General features: G+C 42.5%; 1 protein-coding gene across 1 annotated transcript in view; it reads right to left on the bottom strand.

Annotated features, from left to right (window-relative positions):
- Positions 1-18,694, bottom strand: part of LOC125892109 (membrane-associated guanylate kinase, WW and PDZ domain-containing protein 2) — a 57,271-nt gene extending 38,577 nt beyond the window's left edge. Inside the window, exons 1-2 of the mRNA XM_049581864.1 lie at positions 18,522-18,694; positions 2,493-2,782 (exon numbers count right to left, since the gene is read on the bottom strand). Coding sequence (XP_049437821.1) covers positions 2,493-2,782; positions 18,522-18,604 — 373 coding nt within the window. The 5' untranslated portion in view covers positions 18,605-18,694. The remainder of the gene's footprint in view (positions 1-2,492; positions 2,783-18,521) is intronic.
- Positions 18,695-21,242: the final 2,548 nt, after the last annotated feature.

Below are 21,242 nucleotides of genomic sequence, written 5' to 3' on the forward strand. Positions count from 1 at the left end.
TTTGCATCCCGTCAAACTGAGACTGAAATTTATTTTAATCTTTACTGCTGCCGGGCTTGATTTATCACTATCATTTTACAACCTAGACATTCATATTCACACTGACTGATCTCTCTATATCACCTCTCATAGATCTTGAGCATAAAATGTGTTTTCCCTACTCCCTCATGCATATATGGATAACAAGCAACTGAGCTTAATTGCTCCAGACACAACTGTTGTCACCAGGGGAGGCAGAGCTGATCATCAGCTTCCTCTATCTGATCTCTTAATATCATCTCAAGTGCTTTACGGCCTCTGATGACAGGTCACTCGCTGTTATGTATCGGCTGAGAGCATCTCCAGCTTGTCACTCTGACAGACGACTGCTCTGTCGGTGCTTCCCTAACAGGCTGCCACCCAGCTATCCACGCCCCTGTCGGCCCCTACCCCCACCGTCTGCTACAGTGGCTCTGCGAACTGAATTTGCTGTGTGCTATTAAAAAACGTCACAGCGGCATAACTTTATTACTGGAGGCAGTCATCTGCACGTACATACGACTGGCCACATATGGCTGCTGCCTGTAAAGGGAAATGAATCCAGCCAGATGCCTTTTAGGGAAAATGATGGGCTTTTGTTCATCACGTTATGAAACAGCTGCTGTTTTCATGTCTGTTGAAGAGCAAAATTGAGACCTCGACATCAGGGCCAGCAATAAAGGGACAGTTCAACCCCAAATCAAAAACACATTTTCCTCTTACTTGTAGTGCTATTTATCAGACAAGATTGTTTTGGTGTGGGTTGCAGCGAATTGGAAATATCAGCCGTAGAGATGTCTGCCTTCTCTCCAATATAATGGAATTAGATGGCACTCAGCTTGTGGTGCTCAAAGCAGCCAAAAACATACATTTGAAAAACCCAACAGCAATGTCTCTTTCCAGAAATCGTGACCCCCTTACCCAAGATAGAAAGACCTTGTTGTGAGCAGTTTAATGTAGGAACTATTCTCCTTCTACCAGACCACATCTACCACCCATATCGCTGTGCAGAGAGAAGCATGCATCTACTACTACCTCACCTAGCATCACTGAGGAGGCTCAGCCGAGGAGGATGCCATGAGTTTTCACATCTCGTGCTGTCACAAGCAGGAGCCTCTTGTCCATGAGTAGATGCACGCTTCCTACTGTGTGGTGTTATCATTGGCAGGTTTGGTAGAAAGAAAATAGTTCATATATGAAACTGCTCACAATAAGGTCTGTGAATTATCTTGAGTAACCAGGTCAGGTTTCAAATTTATTATTTGGCACTGAGCACCACAAGCTGAGTGCCATCTAGCTCCATTATAATCGTGAGAAGGCAGACATCTCTATGGCTGATATCTCCAACACTCAGCAACTCACACCAAAAGAATCTATATTGATAAATAGCACTACGGGTAAAAGGACTGATATGTATTTTTGGTTTGGGGGTGAACTGTCCCTTTAAAGCAAGGCAGCCAGATGTCAAGGTTATTAGGAACACAGAGAAAAGCTACCAGGGCTCTGCTGTGCTTTGCTTTGTGGAGACTTGATGGACACATCAAATCACTACTCTTTGTTTTTGTCCACAGAGCAACAGTATTAGTGCTAAGACCTTTATGCTGCTGCCTTCCTGCCTCTGGGGAACACAGCCTAGTGTCCTGTGTTTGAGAGGATGGAGCAGAGGGAGTTGTAGTAGGAGTGTGAGTAGGAGGAGGTGTGTTACAGCAACCCAGGGTATCAGCTCATCCATCACTGTCCGCACACTACACGCAGACCAAGCTGCCGAGGGAGGGCCGGGCCGACTTCAGAAATGATAATGGATCTACCAGCAGCAGAGGGACCGGGAGCAAAGGTCCCCATTTACACCCCTGCGGCCAAATCAGCTATCAATCTGGCAAGCAAGGCCATCGGGAGCGGCGGTCAGGTGACACTCCGGTGACATATTGCTCTGTTCGCAGCCAACAAAGACATCCGTTACCCCAGCCCCCTGTTCTAAACATCAAGGCCTCTCGCGGGTGACAGACAACTATATCGCTACACGCTTGTCATGTTGTCAGCCACAATTTTGACCTCCTACCCGCATATTGACCGATTGCCTTGACATATCCACACTAATTGACGAGTGCAAATCAGCGTCGGAATGCTACAGGCTGCAGATTTGGCTTGTGAGAGTCAGTGGAGGGTTATTGAGCAACATTATTATGGATGACAGCTTGGACACCAGTGTAACAGATTGTTTGGGTGTAGTGTGATGGAATAGGTGCAATGGTGTGCAGCATTAACAGCAACAAGTTAAACTGTCTGCAGTGCTGGGGAGAGGATTAAAGATTGAGTGTGTTATTATGGGCAATACATACAGTAAAAGCCATTAGCAGAAGGAGAGGCCTGTCATGTTCACACCTTTCCTTGACTGTGTGATTATTTACACATCCATCAAAACAATGAACTGCGGATAAATTATTAGAGGGGTGAGTTATTGTGCTGAGTCATACCTGGTGACACAGTCTTGATGCGGATTGGGTGTGGGCAGGAGTTGAGGACGCCTCGGACATCTCCTAATGTCATCCCTAATACCGGTGTTCCCCCAATCTCTAGGATGATATCCCCCACTGTGAGACCACCCCCCGGAGCCGACGTGACAAAAGGAAACTCTCCATAATCTGCTCCTCCACCAACAGCGATCCCAAGCTCCCCCGACGAGCCCAGCAAGGGGACGAAGCTGTCCTGCACCTTGGAACGCCAGTGCAGCTTCTTCACCGCTGTCTTAGACATGGCAAACGAGCTGGAGAGGAAGCGAAACAGGTTTGGAGAGTGAGCAGAAGGTGTGAGACAGTAAAATAAGTGTCATACATAACAAGTGGAGAGGGAAAGATCCTGTGGCTTCAGGCAGAAGGTTGCTTTGTTATTTAACCTTTGTCAGTTGTCAATGTCTGAGGTCTGGGGAGTTGCAGTGTTCAGAATGAGCAAAAGTCATGAATAATTCCACTTTAATAGGTCGGGATGTTTTCTCTGAGAGCATGGCAGCCTGAAAGTCAGGTACAACGCAACACATGGGAACTGTGGCTTTGTTTTATGCAAACATACCACGGCACAGTACATGACTGTCCAACCAAAGGAAACATAGAGACATTCCCTCATGTTCACTGCACTGGCTGCAGGCTGACGTTATGTTTTCATGTAAACACACAAGACAGGAGTTAGTGCACATTCCAGCACATCTTCAGTCACATGGGAAAATCCAGTTTGCGTTCGATAAAGGTGCGGGTCATTGAATGCACACACGTTTCGAGGCAAGCACAGAAGCTGTGGCTGAAGTCAAACCCTCGATTACTCTGAATCATTTCTGTATCAACAGTGATGCATGATACTTTCTCACAAATATAGATTTTTATAGATTTTTCTAGACAATGAATAATTACCCCATTTGTTTGCACCCTGTCATCTCCAGGACAGATTCTGCTATTGTCTGCGTTTCTGTTGCAACATGTTTCCTGGGGAGCAGCTGTGTGTGAGTGGGCTGAGGATGTGGCTGACATGGTGAAGATTTGTTTGAGTCGACAGTGGCTTGACAGCTGTGATGTCCGGAGAGGGCGGACAGTGTTCCTCTGACATTATCAGAGCAGAACTGTCACCTTCACACACAGGACAACGGAGATATACAAGGTGGGGTAACAGAATCCAACAAAGTGAACGCTTGTTATCAAAGGAATAGTTTGAACTTTGGGGAAATATGTTTATTTCTGTTTTTTCTGTGAGTTAGATGTGAAGATCAATGCAACATTATACGAATATGAAATTAGAGCTGCGAGACTGTTAGCTTAGCATAAAGACTGGAAACAGGGGGAAACCGCTAGCCTGGCTTTGTCTTCCTACCAGTACCTCTGAATCCCACTAATTAACACCTCATATTTTGTTGTTGTTGTTGTTGCTTACAAGGAGTTATGTTCAGGAAGCTAATTTGCAGACAAAGTATTTCATTATTGGTGTATGTTAGCAGCAACAGTTGCAGTGAAGAGATATCAAACTAGGTTTGAGGTTAAGAAACCATAACACAGTTTGTTGAGCATAGAATGACAAATAAACTTATTTATAAACTTATTATTTAACTGTGACCTGCTGGGAGTGTATCTTGGTTACAAACAAATTAAGAAATTAAAAATGAAGGGATCCTTCAGTATCTGCCAATATATCCTTACATATCCTTATCAGATTTTTTTTTTTATCTTCCCAATAGCTATTGGTTTTAGCTCAAAAATTTAATCAGGCTTTTTTAATACTCAGACTTTGGTTGTCCATATTAAACAAACAAGATACATCATGTTAATGAGTGAACATAAGAGGCGCTGAAAGGTGGATATTTTTTTTTACATTTGGACAGAGGGGACTGCATTTATTGTTTTTCCAACCCACTTTATATTAAACCACACCCACGTGGACATAATAAAAGCAGGCTGCCAGACTTTTGGCTTAATGATTGGCTTCAAGCCTACTGCTGCAAGTAGTACTTCCTACTCGCTATGTTGGCACAGCTTGAGTTCAACAGTGGCTTTGAATGCCACCCTTGCCAAAAAGAACTGAGGAACTCTACCCTCTCTTTTCCTTCTCCTTAGAGGCAGGATGTTGGGTTTCAATCCCCTTCTACCTCCTTTATGTAACTATGTGTCTTATATTCATACGTATGCCTCCCCTGTGCTGGCTGAATTTAAGTTGCTACAACTATTAAAGGGAAACTTTGCAGAACCTTTGATTTTTACCAGCCCTGTGATCACAGTTGGGGCAGATGAATGATGTTTGGCTTCCCCCTGTGCCACGAGCACTCATTTGCTAGTGGAGTTTTGCCACACAGACTTTTACCTGCACACAATGCCCACACTACAGTGACACAGAGCTGGTTAAAAATCAACACCATTTCCCTTTAAACTACCAATATTACTATTTTCTGCAGCTATCATATTTCACAGAGATGGACCTTCAGTGGCTTGACCACCTCCCAACTCCCCAAAAGCTTAGCAAACTCTCTGGCTTTGTAGTCTCCAAGCAGTGGTGAGTGTGGCAGAGGAACTGCAAGGTCCATCCATGGGTGCGCTAGCTAGCTAGCAGCATTCTCTTTCAATGGCGCTGGCTTGTAGTGGGCTGACAGTGGGTGGCATGGTGTAATCTAAAATGGGTTGGAAAAATGATAGACGTGACCAGGCTAATTGTTTCACTCTTGCCTTTACTCGTTACGCTATGCAAAGCTAAGCTAACTATATCCTGGCTGCACCTTTAATCATTCCAAAGTTGTTGAATACTTTGTCAGTGATTTCAGCATCAGACACCCTGATGCCAAAAGCCACCTTCTGAAGCGGTGTGATACACGTCAGTTTGTAAAGCGCCAATGTGTGTTGTGAGAATTCAGTTTGTAACCTGTTGCGGTGTTATGATATGCAGCTAGTTGGCATTTATCTCTGCAATATAATTCACAGACAGGTGACGTCAGTTCATACATCTGCTGGAAGGCACTTGTCACAGCAAGATGATATGCCGCTCGATGGCGTCAGGTTGAAACACTGCCGGTAACGACACAATATAAAAAGCTGGGAAGTCCCTATAGGGCAGGTGGGAGGGATGGTGGATGGATCAAACAAACCCTGGACTTTCACCCAGGAGCCCAGTGTTTGCTTCCCGTATGAATGTAGAGCCAAATCATGATGTTTTTTTTCTAAACTTAACCACGTGCTTTTGTTGCCTAAACCTAAGTAGGTTCTTTTGTTGACGTCTCTGCATTGGTAGTGGCGTCTTGGAACATCAACAGCAGATGCAGGAGGATACCTACGCATAATATGCAGATGTGAAAAGGCCACTGACAAAGCAGCGATATGTGACAACTCAGGATGAGAATGTGTTGAAAGAACAGGCATGAGAGTGGTGTATATCTTGTTATCTGAATCTCAAGAATGCGAATAAGCGTGTTTCGCACAATGTCAAACAATTCCTTTAAACTTACTTTGGAAGATCTACACTAATACAAACTTGCTCACATACAATATTCCTAATAGAAAATCCTGATCCCCAGTTCCATTGTGGTGAGAAGATTAGCAATTACACATCACTTCACCAAGATCCAATCCTCTTAAGTGACTATGTGACCATGACGACCCTCGGCTGAGTCGGGATAACACACCCAGGGTTTCCCTGAGTGCAATATTTAGCCCAGCACTAGCAGGGGCACCCTGGGTCCTTTGGTCCAGCAGGCCTAATGAGACCGCTTTAAAGAGTGAGAGAAGGACAGGATATAACTAATCCTTTCCACTCGAGTGGTCATTCAACTGGCAGATCTGACAAGAATCCTCTTCTCCCATCCTCTCTCCTACTGCTCTGCCAAAAGACGGGGTCCCTGGTGGCTTTTTATACACAGAGACGGACAAATTAGGAAGAGGAAGGCAGGGAGTAGAGAGAGATTAGAAAAAAGGGTGAGAATGAAATGTGTATTGTATGTGTTTTTGTCCACTCTGAGAGTAATGGGAGAAAAAAGGGAAGCACAGAGGTCAGATAGAGATCGAGAGGAGCCACACAGCCTGAGGTTGGCATAGGACTCACTTGTTTGACCTTGCAGGACTTCAGCTCAGGCGACATGAGTCAGAGTTTGGGAAACGGTTGAGCTGGTCCATTGAGAACCCCAAAAACACACAACTTGCATTTCACTTGTGGTTCAAAGCTAACAGCTGTCTCTGTTGTTTTGCACATTTGAATAAAACACAATCAAACAAGTAGCGCTGTTTACACCGGTATGTTTCAACCTGAAATTAAGCGTATCACCTCATCCGTGCCAAACAGTGCCCCCAGTCCCTCTGTCTCACTACCCCACTGTGAAACCTTCTGCAGCAACATTGTTGACCTGTTTCTCCAAAGCCAGCCAGCCATCCACCCACACAGAAAATACAGTTTGCGTTAAATGTGTCGTGAGAAGAGAATAAAAACAAAAGCACCAACTTTTCCCATCTAATCATACACAACAAATTCCCATGTGCATCAATCCTGAACATTAATTCTATAAGCCGTTAGTCTCTTCATGCTTGATCTAAAGATTTCTCAGAATTCTTGGCAGTTGGCAGTAATGATTAAAATGCTAAAAATAAAACAACTATCCCATCCTGTTGGGCCCACACAGTCCCAATGTGTGTCTACATGATACGCATGGGGGCAGAGTGCGTCGCCCGAGCTGTAGCTGTTGTCTTGACCTCCTGCGTCTGATGGGGGTTTAATGAGCCACAGCCTGTCAGGTCCGCTGAAGCCTGGACTCGTCCCGCCGCAGACACACCCTGACACTGCTGTGCTCTCCGTCGCTCTGTTGGTGTTGATGCTGCAAACGGGCCCTGCACACTCATCTTACTGTGTGCACTTTAAACACAGCGCTACGTTGCCATCAAGGCTGGGGAGGACTGTGCTGCTTATGACAAAGTGATCTCATCAAATTAGACAGTCGTGCAATGCTGTGTAATTATTACAGTGCATGCTAGCAGCTCTGAGGCTGTGTTTAGGGACAGTGATGCTTTGAGTCAGCATGCTAACATGCTCACAATAGCGTCCTGCAGGAATGATGCTGCGTTCCAGTTACCTTGGAAGCTGGAGGTTGAAGCTGGGAATGACATCACATCTGAGTTGGTCACATTCCAGTACAGGAAGTCAGAAAACCAAGATCTTAGCAACACCAGTTCAAGCCAGATTAGCCACTGTTAGCAGTGCCAGTTGTTAAGAACGCATTATGCTGCATTTTTTGCGTACAAACACCATGACAACATGTCCACAGATAGAAGTTGGACAGGACTGTGTGTAAGACTGTTTCAATGAGACACACGTAAGACAAAGGGCTAATAAACAGCGTATTACTACAGCTTTTACTACTGTTGAAGCATGGAGCAGCCATCTTGGATTTTGAGCTCAGGATTTGTGAGGTTCCTCCAACTTTTTGTCTCTGGAATTCTGACTTCCCAGTGCAAATGGAACAAAGTGTTTGTCTGAAAACCCGAAAATGAGTAAGCATGTTTGCGCTTCTGGTTCCCTCGTCTCAAAGTCAACAGGTGTTTGAATAGATTTTTGATAAAGTGCCTGAAATGAGGTCTGTGGTTAGCACGAGCTTAAATGATATGTGAAGTTGATCGTGCTGAATAAAACATGGAAGCATCATAAATCTTTGTTCATAGATCTTATATTCTGCAATAATTTAAAACCCAAAGGAAAATTCCCATTGGCTTTTTGACAAGGGAACTATAAGGCAATGCTAACTTCCAGGCTGCACCACTCTGTGACAATGTTAACATGCTGATGATAGCAGGTGTAATGTTTGCCATGTTTATCACCTTAGTTTAGCATGTTAGCTAATGCTAACATTTGTTAATTATCAGTAAAGACAGTATTAATGGGAGTGGCGTTAGTTTTGGAGGTATTTGGTCAAGACAAATTAAAACCTGATGACCTGATGATGGTGCTAGATCAAAAGTCAGAGGCTCAGCGAAATTATTATGATTCATCCTGGGGAGGGACATAAGTGTTTGTACCAAATGTCATGCCAGTCCAATGTCATGTCACTAGAGGAAAAGTCAGGTGATCATGAACATAGGGCTGCAACCACCTGTTATTTTCATCAAGAGAATAATCTGCCATTATTTTCTTGATTCATCGTTTGTCAATAAAATGTCAGAAAATATCAAAATGTGCCTGTGTAAGTTTTCAGAGCCAAGGTGGTGTCTTCAAACAGTATGTTTTATCCAATCAAGTCCAAAAATCCAAAGATATTCTGTTTATTATCATGTATGACAAAGAAATGCATCAAATACTCACAATTAAGAAGTGTGAAACCAGCAAATGTTTGGCTTTTTTGCTTAAAAAAAACAACAACTCTGACTCAATTATCAAAAGGGTTGCCAATTAATCTTCCGTCGATTGACTAATCAGTTGATCAACTAATAGTTGAAGCTCTGCAGTAGGTCTTGTAGTAGGATTATTCATCTTGGAGCCATGAATGTCTGTAGATAATATTATGACAATCCATCACATAGTTGTTGAGATATTTCAGTCACAAAGTGCTCGACTGACCATTACTGCCATCCCTAGAGCCGTGCCGCTAGCGTGGCTAAAAACATACGCCAGAGGAATTACATAGAGCCAACAATATAACTATTAGTTATAGAGGACGGCACAATATATGGTCTCAAGGACATCTAGCCCTATAAAAAGAATGCTCTATTGAGATTTCTGACCTTTAGGTCAGGAAAGAGCTGACCGGTACATATCTTGTTTCACTGACTTCCTCTCCACCAGCAACCTGCTCAGGATCTCCACAGCCTGCAACTCTGGCCTTACAGTGTAATTTCAAACCACAGAAGTCTGTCAGTGGCAAAACACACATCCTCTTGTCTTCGAGTCTATTCTTATGGGTTGTTTTTTATTTACTCACCACATTTGTTTAAATCAGAAAGCATAAAGCAAATGCTTGAGGCTATTATGACTTATTGTATAGTACAAACAGCTGTGCCACACCACGTTTTCTGTTTGAAATAAGCCTTTTAGCCCTGATGTGCATAAATACTCATGCTCGTACTATCCAGAGAACATAAACTGCTCATAGTTAATTAACCACAATAATTAAATTTTCTATTAAAAGACAGAAACTGTAATTTAAGCTTCATCTTAAACTTAATATCCCAGTGGTTGCACTGTAATAATACCTTGTGGTGCAGTTGTGCTAATGCTAAGATTTGAGGTCCTGTGCTATTAAATTCTTCCCAGTGATTAGTCTAAAAAAGCTGAGGCCATTTTACCCCCTGGCAGCTCGTAGTCATGAGCGAAACATCTTTATTACAGGACAAATTAACTAAGCGGTTATTTCAGGTTGGATCTTGAGGGTGTTCATTTATTAAAGTTACACAGATGAGCTTTGCTACGGAGTTCAATAATTCAAAGTCAACTTGAAGCAACAAATCAAGGGCACGAGGAAATAGCACTTGACATTAGGGTGTAGAGCGTCTTGAAAGACCTTCAGGAAAAAAGGGCGTAGGCAAAACATCAATTAGGACGAGTGAATAATTGAATTGCTCAGGAGAAAGCAGCTCGAGCAAATCGAAGAAGAAAACAACAACAACTTGTCCTGACAGATTTATCCAGCAGAGTGATGTCCAAGGTGCTCATATTTCTATTTGAAACAATGCTTCAAAACAACATCAGCAACAGATCTGCATGGCTTTTACTGTCGTTTTGGCAGCTCAACACCTATTCTAACATCCCCCCCTGTATCCGTGACATTAGTGAGGCTTTATGGTGAGAGCAGTGACTGTCAGCTCTCATGATTCTTCCCATGTTCCTGATGTCTATCTACATGCCGGCCCTCATCCCCATCAAAGCCATCTCTCAACCAGTAGATCCATCTCTGACATAATCGGCTTTGACCACGGCAGAGTTTGTTAAACTTCTGCAAAGATGGGAAACTTTTCACACAATCAGCTTTTGCTGTGAGATGGTGCTCTAATTCTCAGTTTGATTGTCTAACTCTTAATGCTCATGCCACCGAACAGCTTTTGTGCACTACACGAGCATCAGAGTGGGTTTATGCTCATAAAAGCTTCTGTTGGTTTGACTTGATGGAGCCACGTTCACTCTGTTGTCCACATTCTGTTTCCGCTCTAAGTGAGGTCTACAATAATGAAATCAGCCTGTTCAATTAGCTCAGCTAGAATGCTCTATGAATTTATGTAAGCGTATTTGGTATTTTATGCATGCTCACTGAAAGTTCAAGAAGGCGAACAGTTGTCTTCCCTAAATGTGAATTTTGGAGAATATTGATGGACTGACTGTGTGTTTTGTCAGCCTGAATGTGACCAGAATGTGTAACAGCTCCATTTGTTGGTCGCTCTGCAAGTGCTCGCAGTGAATAAACAATTGCAGAGACTCGAGGTTCTTTATAAGTCTGTGTAAGCCAGACCAAAGACAACATGCCTGATGGTTAGGCCTACATATCCAAGTGGGCACGTGCAACTAATGGTATACTTTAAAGGGGACCCATTATGCTTTTCCTTATTTTCTGTCACATAATCTTAGAATTTTTGATGTTCCCAGTAATCCCTGTGAGGAATACCTCAGATTTCAGTCTATTTGGAATACTCACATTACATAGCCTATACACTGCTACATGAAGCTACAAGCTAACATCAGGGAAACATGAAATTTTGGTTGCCCATGTTAATGTTAACTAGTCCATATCCATTGAGTACAGCATACCTTACCATGACATACCATGAGTTAAGTTTCTCCAGTCATCTTGAAGCATCCTGTTCTACATATCTACCAAGTTTAGTAAAATTCAATATGGCGGTTAGGCCTGGATAAGAAATTAGCTCTCTAGCGCCCCCATTTTGTTTGATGGGGTCAATAATGGAGGGGTCCCCTCAGATTATGTGTGGTCATATGTCTACAAAGTTGCGTGGTGATCGGTGAAAATCGTGGAAAATCTATATAACCGGAAGTTATGGGTTCTGAGGCAAATTTGTTCCTCATGAGGAGAGGCGTCTCTGTGCAAAATTTAATGTCTCTACAACATACGGGGCATGAGATATGGCTATTCAAAGTTTGCAATTTCAATCAGTTGCTATAGCGCCCCCCTTTGGTCAATTGATGTAATATTGCTTCATTCGCATCCTCACATGACCCTCTACCACTGTGCCAAATTTCACATGGATTGACCAAGTCAGTGAGGAGAAAAATGCGGAACACACACACACACACACAGAGTTTTCGTCATTATATAGTAAGATGGGCAATCAGACATGTTCCAGTATGTCCAATTGTGAAAACTTTGGTTTAGAAGCTTTAATTGGTGACTTTTCACATCAGAAAGTGCTGCTATACTAGAGATGGGCTTTATGGCTCTTTGAGGGGAGCCGGATCTTGGTGAGCCATTCCTTTCAAAGAGCCGTTCAAAAAACTGGCTCATTTGACTGATTTTTATATTTATTAAGTTTTAAGAAGCCAGCCTGGTGGTAACTCATTTTATCTTGGAAATAATCACTGGGAGGTATGATGGGGTGAGATTTGGAACAAAATAATACAAAATTAGATATCCCACCAATATCTGAGTTTGAATTATTCTGAAATATTGATTATAACCTCATTTGACATGTGTGGACTAGGTTTTAAAGTCTGATCTGGATTCATTGTAAATATTCCACAAGGTTGCGCCATATCACTCTGCTTTGACAGTGACATCACTATTCTGGATTTACCCTTTACACAAATTGTTTGTATGTGTGTAAAGCTACCATGACTTGTTATTCATGCAACACCGTGACCTTAACACTTACAAATAAACATTAAAAAACAAAGCAGGCTACAATGAATTTTGCTCAGGGGAGGAGCAAAGGAGGAGCACACAGTGATATTAAAAAAAAAAAAAAAAAAAAAAAAAGAACGGTTCCCAGCTGTGACTCGGTTCCCATCGTTCATGTTAACAAGCCGTTCAATAGAATCGGTTCGTTCGTGAACGTCACAACACTATGCTATATCCCGTTACAATCATTTCAGTTGCAGCGATGGTGCAGAGATGCCGAGATATGAAAGACCCGGAAACACTGACCAATCAGAGCAAAAAAAAACAGGGGGGCTTAAAGAGACAGGCACAAAAGCAGAGCTTCTCAGACAGAGGGGGGACACACAGACGGGTATGGGGAAAATAAAGTGGGTTTTTGAACATTAAAGCACGTAAACATGTCCTAGTAGAAACCTTAAAGACAAGCATGAACCTGAAAATGAGCATAATAGGGCCCCTTTAAAAGCACAACTGTCATTTCACAGTGACCTGAAACAATAGATTTTGTTCATTACCAGTTGGCTGATCCACAGAATATGAATCAATAGTTCTGATAATCATGTTATTATCTTAATCATTCAACAAATATATTCACCAAGTGTCTTCTGACTCAACTTTCTCTCATGTGAGAATGTCCTGCTCTTATTTCTTGATATCATTGTTAACTGAACTATTGACTGTTTTCATCACAGATTAATCCGCTGAGTATTTTTTCAATGAATCAGTTCATTGTTAAGTCTACAAAATGTCATTACAAATTCACAGAGACCAAAGTGATGTCTTTAAACGTCTTGTCCAAAAGAATCAATGAACTATCATGACAAATCCTCACATTCAAAGAGTTGGAACTTGCAAGTGTTTGGCAATTTGTAATATCTATAAATAGATTATGAAGACACTGATCTGCAACCGGGCAAGATTTTGGTATTGGATGTGTTCTGGTTTTCATTTGTAGTCTGAGCAGTATTGACCAACCACATTTGAGTGGCAGGTAAACAGTCTGTGTGGACAGGCAGAACACATTGGCAGAAATGCAATCTCAGAACCCATCGGCTGTCATCTGATAACGATTTAGCTTTATATTGGGTTTTTTAAAAATTGATCTACATTCATATGCAAGTATCTGTTTATAGAGAAATGAGCAGTGCAGTGCGGAAGAGGAAATCTTTGCCCAGATGTTCACTTGCTGCACTGGATTTCCCATAATATTGGCTGTTGCCCCCAAAGGCTTAATGCCATCAGACAGATAGCTGATGGGTTCTGAGATTGGGCATTTCGTACTTGAAAAATGATGAACTGATGATGATAATGTTTTTGTTGATCAACTAATCGATTGATTGTCTAATTTCAACTCTACTGGGCCTATTTATTTATTTCACTATGATTTATAGACTAAACAATTAGTCGATAATTGAAATAATTGCGAGTTGCATTCCTAAATAATGCAAATGAACAGTGCATTTTGATTTAAAGACTTTTTTGAATGATACATTTGTATACAAAAATATCAGACTGTGAAAAATGTGCATGAGAAGAAGATATTCTTTTTTAATCCCCGAGGGGAAATTAAATTTTTTTCACTCTGTTGACATACACACACAGGCCCGAAATACACACACATACACAAACGGAACCTATACATGCATTAAATAGAAAGATGTCAGAGCGAGGGGGCTGCCCGTAGACAGGCACCCCGAGCAGTTGGGACCCTCAACTTCCCAACCTGAGTCCCTATGAACTGAGCTACTGTAATGACATCAAATGTGTTTTTTTGTCTGATCAACAGACACAAATCCAACAACTATCTGGTTTACTGTCACATACGACAAAGAAAACTAGCACATCGTCATAACTGAGGAGCTGGAATCAGTGAATGTTGACGTTTTTGCCTCAAAGGATCCTTAAGGATGCCTTAAGGATTGGCCAACATGCTTTTTCTTATTTGGCACAATGACTGAATATTACATATATTGAAAAGTATTCTATTTCATGTCTCCATCTGCTGGTGGGCCGTCAGGATAAGAGTATGCATGCATAACATGATGTTGTTTCCACTACAGAAGAGACCTGATGATCACCAAAATGAGGTGGGAAAAATGTGGATATACCGATATTGGTATTGGCATTCAGCCAAATGAGTTGCTAAATATTAGCATATCGGATAGTGGAAAAAAGTCCAAGATCATGAATCCCTAACAAAAATTACATAATGAAAGTCTTGGACCATCTGCCATGTAGTCACAAAGAAGGTATTTGTGCCAAGTTCAAGACAGGTGAGGTAAACAAACCTTTAACTTGAGCCCATCCCACACATCCAACAACACTAAGCTCCTCTTTTCACTCTAACCTGTAGTGAAGCACACTGCTCCTAATCTCACAGCATCCTCCCACGGGCGGTGTTGGAGGTCAGACAAGTAAGGCATCTTAAATAACCGGTGACCTTAAATTCATCTGAACGAATAGACTGGTGTAGCGGCAGACAGATGGAAAAAATGCACAAGAACGTTCCTGCGACTTCGACTTCGCCGTCTTATCTGACATCTGCGCCCTGACCTCTCCCTGACGAACATTTACACCAAACAGTGCGAGCAACGTGGGGTGCACTAAAGCTCCCTGATGCTCACTCACTTTTAAATCTAGGGCACGCGAGTGCTCAACACAAAACAGACAGCAGTGGCAGATTTAAAAATAAAAGATTAAATGCTCGTGGGCTGGAAAAAAAAACAAAAAATATCTCTCTCTGTCATACAAACAGAAACACACACACGGAAACATTCCTCTCTCAATATAAACTCAATACATGAAAAAGCTGTTAAGAATACATGAAATGAAAAGTACATTCAATATTCTCTGCACGCCATCGATAAATCCATCTATTCAAGCCTGATTTCATGAAAGCTGCTCTCGTGTTTACTACATACAAAGGGACTTAGTGTCAGATTAAAACATTGTTGTGCGTTGGAGTGACACACACCTGACGGGATAACACGGGCTCGGTGATGCTCCCTTTGGGGAAACGGTGTCTTATAACGTCACAGGATCAAGGTCAAGGTAGGGGGCGCTTTTTAGGAATGCCACAGTAACAACAGGTCCTCTTACTCAATCTGCCAGGATGCATTACACCCCTCACTGCGATCAGAGATGAGCTCTCATCAGGAAGAGAGAGCGGTTTAATTAAACAGAGCAAATCATCTTCTCAACAATGATGACGGATAAGAGAGGCAGAAATGGGAAAAGCAGGGAGAAAATTAGGGAGGAGAGGATGATACAGGAAAGTAGAGCTGGTGGCAGCTTTGAAGGAAAATGGAATAAAATGGTAGAACCAACAGAGAGGAGGGAGAGGTAACCTTATGAAAGAATGTCTGAAATCATAATAACAAAATGAATTATTCATGAGGAAATGGAGGGGAGGTTCAGTTCACTATAATGAGCATTTTTGTGAGGTCGCAGTTTGGTAACCTAAGCAGGCCTTCAAGTGTGTGTACGTGCATGCGCGTGTGTATGTGTGTGTGAGTGTAAGAGAGATACTGCTGATTCAGTAGGGATGGGTGAAGGTGACCCTCGCCTGCTCCTGCTGCCTGTCTCACCACCTGATATTGATCCCAGTTGTCCAACTCAGATCTGACTCAAGGATACATGGATTCATTGCCTTCTTGACATTTCAAATATGGCAGTGTGTAAACTGTAACCTCACACACTATCATTGATTAGTTATTGATCTGCTCCCTCAGTCAGAGTCTAACCACTTAACAGCGTCTTATCCAATCCCAAATTAAATCTCGATGTATGGAGGCAGTGACGCCAGGCCAGCATGGGAATGTTGTTGTTGAAATTTCATATCAGACTCCACATGAACTGTTGGGAACTAAGAATAGAGCCGGCTACAACTGCGGAATCCAAATGCAGTGGCTGGGAGCAAAGGTTTGGACCACAGATGGGAGAATATGCCTGCGTAGCCCTGCCCCGTCAAGGGTAAACTGCCTTGCACATAACACACAGCCCACACACACAGACGCACACTTTGTTTTCACCCCACCTTAAAACAGCAGCATTAATATGCATGATGCCGAAGGACACAGGAGGTACATAATTAGACAATCAACAACTCCCAGATGACGTGCATTACTACGACAGGAGGAGAAATGCACCTCACTTCATCCTCCCCTCTCGTTAGCTGCAAGAGTGGAGTCATGTTTGTACGTCGACATGCATTTCCACTTACTGTCTGTTCAAACTTGGGCTGAGAACTGGAATCAAAAGAGGACAAACGCAGGATGAAACCAAAAAAGGCTTTGCTGATAGTTATAGTGCAAAACAGGTGCTGTGCTGGGGGAAAAGCAAACAGTGTGAGGACCAGAGCAGCATGTGTGGACAGTCTGACACCACATGTCTCTCCTTCCCTTCCAACAAATTAATGATTCATTATAACAGCATAACCTTGACTGCTCTCCAAATCCAAAGCAATGCATAGTATTAAGTCAGGGTCAAACATCCATCTCTTCGAAACAGGCTCACTGTATTGAGCAGGGACACACCCTAAACAAACAGCAACAACACAGAGAGAGAGAGAGAGAGAGACAGAGAGAGAGAGCTGCGAGGCACACTATACACATGCCTGCATACACACCTGGCCGTGAACTACAGAGAACGTTATGCAAGTCAGTCTGTTTCTTATGGCAAAATGGGCACAGGTGCATAAACGTGGGCTTGTGTTTACATTTCATTAAGACAATTTGCAGCGCAGGAGATTGAAAACGTTAAAAAAAGAAATGATGAAAAGGTCTCAACAAACTTTTCTAATCATGCAAACACATACACACAACCATATGCTTCTATACTTGCGAGGACCCTCATTGACATAATGCATTCCAAAGCCCCTTACCTCAACCTCAACCATCACAACTAAATACCTATCACCAACCCTTACCCTTACCCTAACTTTAACTATCACATCTAAATACCTATCACCAAACCTTACCCTTACCCTTACCCTAACCTAAACCATCACCATTAAATACCTATCACCAGCCCTTACTCTTACCCTAACCTAAACCATCACAACTACATACCTATGACCAACCCTTACCCTTACCTTCACCTAAACCATCACAACTACATACCTGTGACCAACCCTTACCCTTACCTAAACCTTCACAACTAAATACCTATCACCAACCCTTACCCTTCCCATTACCCTTACCCTATCCTTAACCATCACAATTGAGTATCTATCCCCAACGCTTATCCTTACCCTAACCTTAACCATCACAACTGAATACCTATCACCAACCCTACCCTATCCCCAACCTTACCCCTCCCCTTACCCTTAACTTAACCATCACAACTAAATACCTATCACCAACCCTTACCCTTACCTAAACCTAAACTAACACAACTAAATACCTAATTATCCCCAACCTTACCCTAACCTTAACCATCACAACTAAATACCTATCACTAACCCTAACTGTTACCCCTGCCCAAACATATACCTAATTCTAACTTTAACTTTAAAACCAAATCTGAACCCTCAAACATGCCTTTGAAGGTCCGTACAAATCCAAAGGAATAGGTTCGTCACAACATCGGGGAGGACACATGAAACGGGAGGTTTGGTGGTCCTCCGCTAAACAAATGTTGAGCATCAAACACATAATTTCCTGAATTGTGATGGATTTATATGCACCAATTTGTGCCTTTTCTGCACCAATTTGTGGTGTAAACATTTAATTTTGTCCAACTAAAAGTCCTCTGATACTTTCATGTTTTATGCACATGCTCTAAATATTCAGGGCAACATGTCCCGTGCGTTACCCTTGAAATTTACACCTATATCCAAAGGTGTGGACTAGGCACAATGTCCTTACTTTCCAAAAATGTCCTCACTGTCAAGGTCTAAAACTCCCAGCGCTCACAAATATATATGTAAAGGTACCCTCATACAAATGCACACATCCTGTTGAAGGAGGCAAAGGTAAAGTTCATGTCAAACTGATGCTCTTATCCCTATTAGATCTGCCACCATCATCACAAACCCACATTGCTCACTCCCTCTTACACACTGACTAGTTTACATGCACACACACTCCCTCTCTCTCACACACACCCTCTCTGTCTCTCACACACACACTTGGGTTAGACACAACAGATTCTCATATTTCTCATATTTAGGGAAAATACTGACCTGCCTTGGCGCTGACACACACACATTCTTTTCAAGCAGTTGAGCCTTTCAAAGAGGATCCGTTTGAACGCGTCTATATACATCGACCCGACTGAGGTTAAATAATAAGACTTAAATAAATACGAGCTGTTTAAAGAGCAGCCTGCAGTGTATGTAAGTGTGTGTATGTATGTGTGTGATGAAAAGCAGTGTGGGGATGCAGTGATGAGTATATGGCACCACCACCGTATCCCGGAGAAAGTCAGAGGCGATGTGCACGGCTGACGGGATATTTGGACAGTGATGCTCTGAGAGCCGTGGTGATGTTGTAGAGAGAGGAGAGAGGAGGGAGGAGAGATAGGGAAAATACTCACACACACACACATGCTCACACACACTACACACACACACACACACACACACACACACACACACACACACACACACTATCGGGCAAATCTGACAGCGGCCGCTTATAAATGTAGCAGCTGCTGCACAGCTATAGGCAAAGCAACGTGGAGAATGGATACATGTCATGGTCATACATTGCTGTTTAACTTGTGAGGAGTGTGAAGCCTGCTGAACAATAAGTGCTGCACTTTGGAGAATTTCTTACCTTCATGGTCGCTTTCTTCTCGTCAAATCCGTCCTGCTGGCCTCCGCTGTGCAGATCGTGCAGATTAATAACAATCAGCACATGCTTTGAATGTATTAACAGCAATCAAGAAGGAGAAGACAAACGTCGCACTATCGATCTGACCGGGTGGAGGTGTCATTGAACTGCAGGCGCGGTTGGTGATTTCAGGGCGCGGAGCGTCAATTGCCGAAGATCAGATCAGATGAGATAAAGGCTGTGTTGTCCGGTGCAAAGTGTGGTCAGGTTGATGATCCTGCTCCCCCCAAAAGAGCACTTTAGAAGTAAAGAAACAGTGATAAAAGGCAAATGAGAAGGTTATCTTGGGGAAGTTAAGGAGCACAGAGGGGAGGGAGTGAAGAGTTAAAAGTACCGCCCCTTATTATTCTCACTCTCTGTGCACCTGCATCAGCAGCATCACTTTTCGCTTACGAGTTGGAACCAGGATTTAAAGGCGTGAGAACCACATTCAAAAGGAAACTTTACAAGAATGTTCTTTATCCAGTTGTGACGAGTGTCATTTGGCGACTTTATCAAACTTTCAAAGGTTTTGACCAAAATAATAATAATAAAAATATTGTCTGGAGCCACAAAACATGATTGAGCTTCATATGAAGGTAACACAACCTTTTAAGTCTAAATTAGCCTATTAATATTATTAATAAGTCTAAATGAGCATTTATTAACATGCTTTAGGCCAGTGGTTCCCAACTGGTGGGTCGTGGTCAAAAAGTGGGTCGCAGGTCAATTCTGAGTGGACTGTAAGTGACTGCAAACATGTCAAGTTTGTAAAAAAAAACAAAAAAAACACACACTTTATTTTGAAGTACAGTGAATTTGTGGTAGGCCTACAGAACTTTTATTTTAAAGTGCCATTTTCCAACATATTCTCACTCTGACCTCGTCGCCTATTGACATTTGGTCATGGACTTTCCACGTCAACATACCACACGCAAAGTACCCTGGATGCGTTGGTTGTTGACATTCTGGGACACCGTGTCAAGTTCTCTTCTTTCAAGATACACCTCCATTTTCACTGGAAATTTACAGTCTGTTTTAAAATAAATGCACTACATCGGTACAACACCGTGAACATCCAGAGTAGTTGGGGGTTCAGTGCCTTGCTCAGGGGCACCTCGGCAGTGCCCAGTAGAGGAACTGGCATCTCTCCAGCTACCAGTTAATACTCCATATTTGGTCCAGACGGGGACTTGAGCTGGTGACCCTCCGGTTCCCAAACCAAATCCTTAGAGACTGAGCTACTGTCAGCCCTGAACATGAGCTTCTCTCTCTCAAAGCTAGAAATAAGTCTCAAACTATGATGTCATAGGGTATAAAGTCTGGAGACAACCAGCACGTTTACACGACATTAGAGAAAATTGATTTATTGTAGTCTGACTAAAACCGGACTTTAAGAATACATGTAAACATGTTAGTCCGACTGAAATCGTACTAAATTGCACTTCTCAAAGTTGGACTAACACATCTAGATAATGTGATTGGGAGTCATATTGCTATTACTATACTGCATGTATACAGTCAGTCAGACCAGAACTGGCCAAGGTGCTCAGCGCACGCTCCACAGTGTCCACCCCGGGCTTTGACCCGGAAGTCGGATAGTATTAATTGCATAATGATAGAGGAAGCCAGTAACAACATGGCGAAATCTACATCCAGAGCCGTGTATTTTTGGATGGACAAGGAGACACAGTTCATGCTGTTTCAGCTCAAAGAGTTAAATATTTTAAAATACATGGATGGGAGGAAAACACTGAATGGAGACCTGTTAAAAAAAGTGGTGAAACAGCTGAATGACACTGCAATTTTTGGTTTGTGACGAAATAGGTCCAGTATTGATGAGCTGAAAGGGGGCATATCACGACCAATCGAAGCAGAGTTGGACATACTTTGGTCAATAAATTGATTCCCCTCCTCTGCTTGTATTAACTGCTTAACTCTGCATGTAAATGTACAGAATAAATTAGAGGCTGATTTTATGGACCCCCCACAGAATGTTTGTTTTCTTTTTTATACCCAAATGATCTTTATTCTATTGTAGTGTTCTCCGTTCTGAAACAGAAAATGTTCCAATATACTCAGAACATTCC

The sequence above is a fragment of the Epinephelus fuscoguttatus genome, linkage group LG7 (assembly GCF_011397635.1).
Source record: "Epinephelus fuscoguttatus linkage group LG7, E.fuscoguttatus.final_Chr_v1".
Lineage (NCBI taxonomy): Eukaryota > Metazoa > Chordata > Actinopteri > Perciformes > Serranidae > Epinephelus > Epinephelus fuscoguttatus.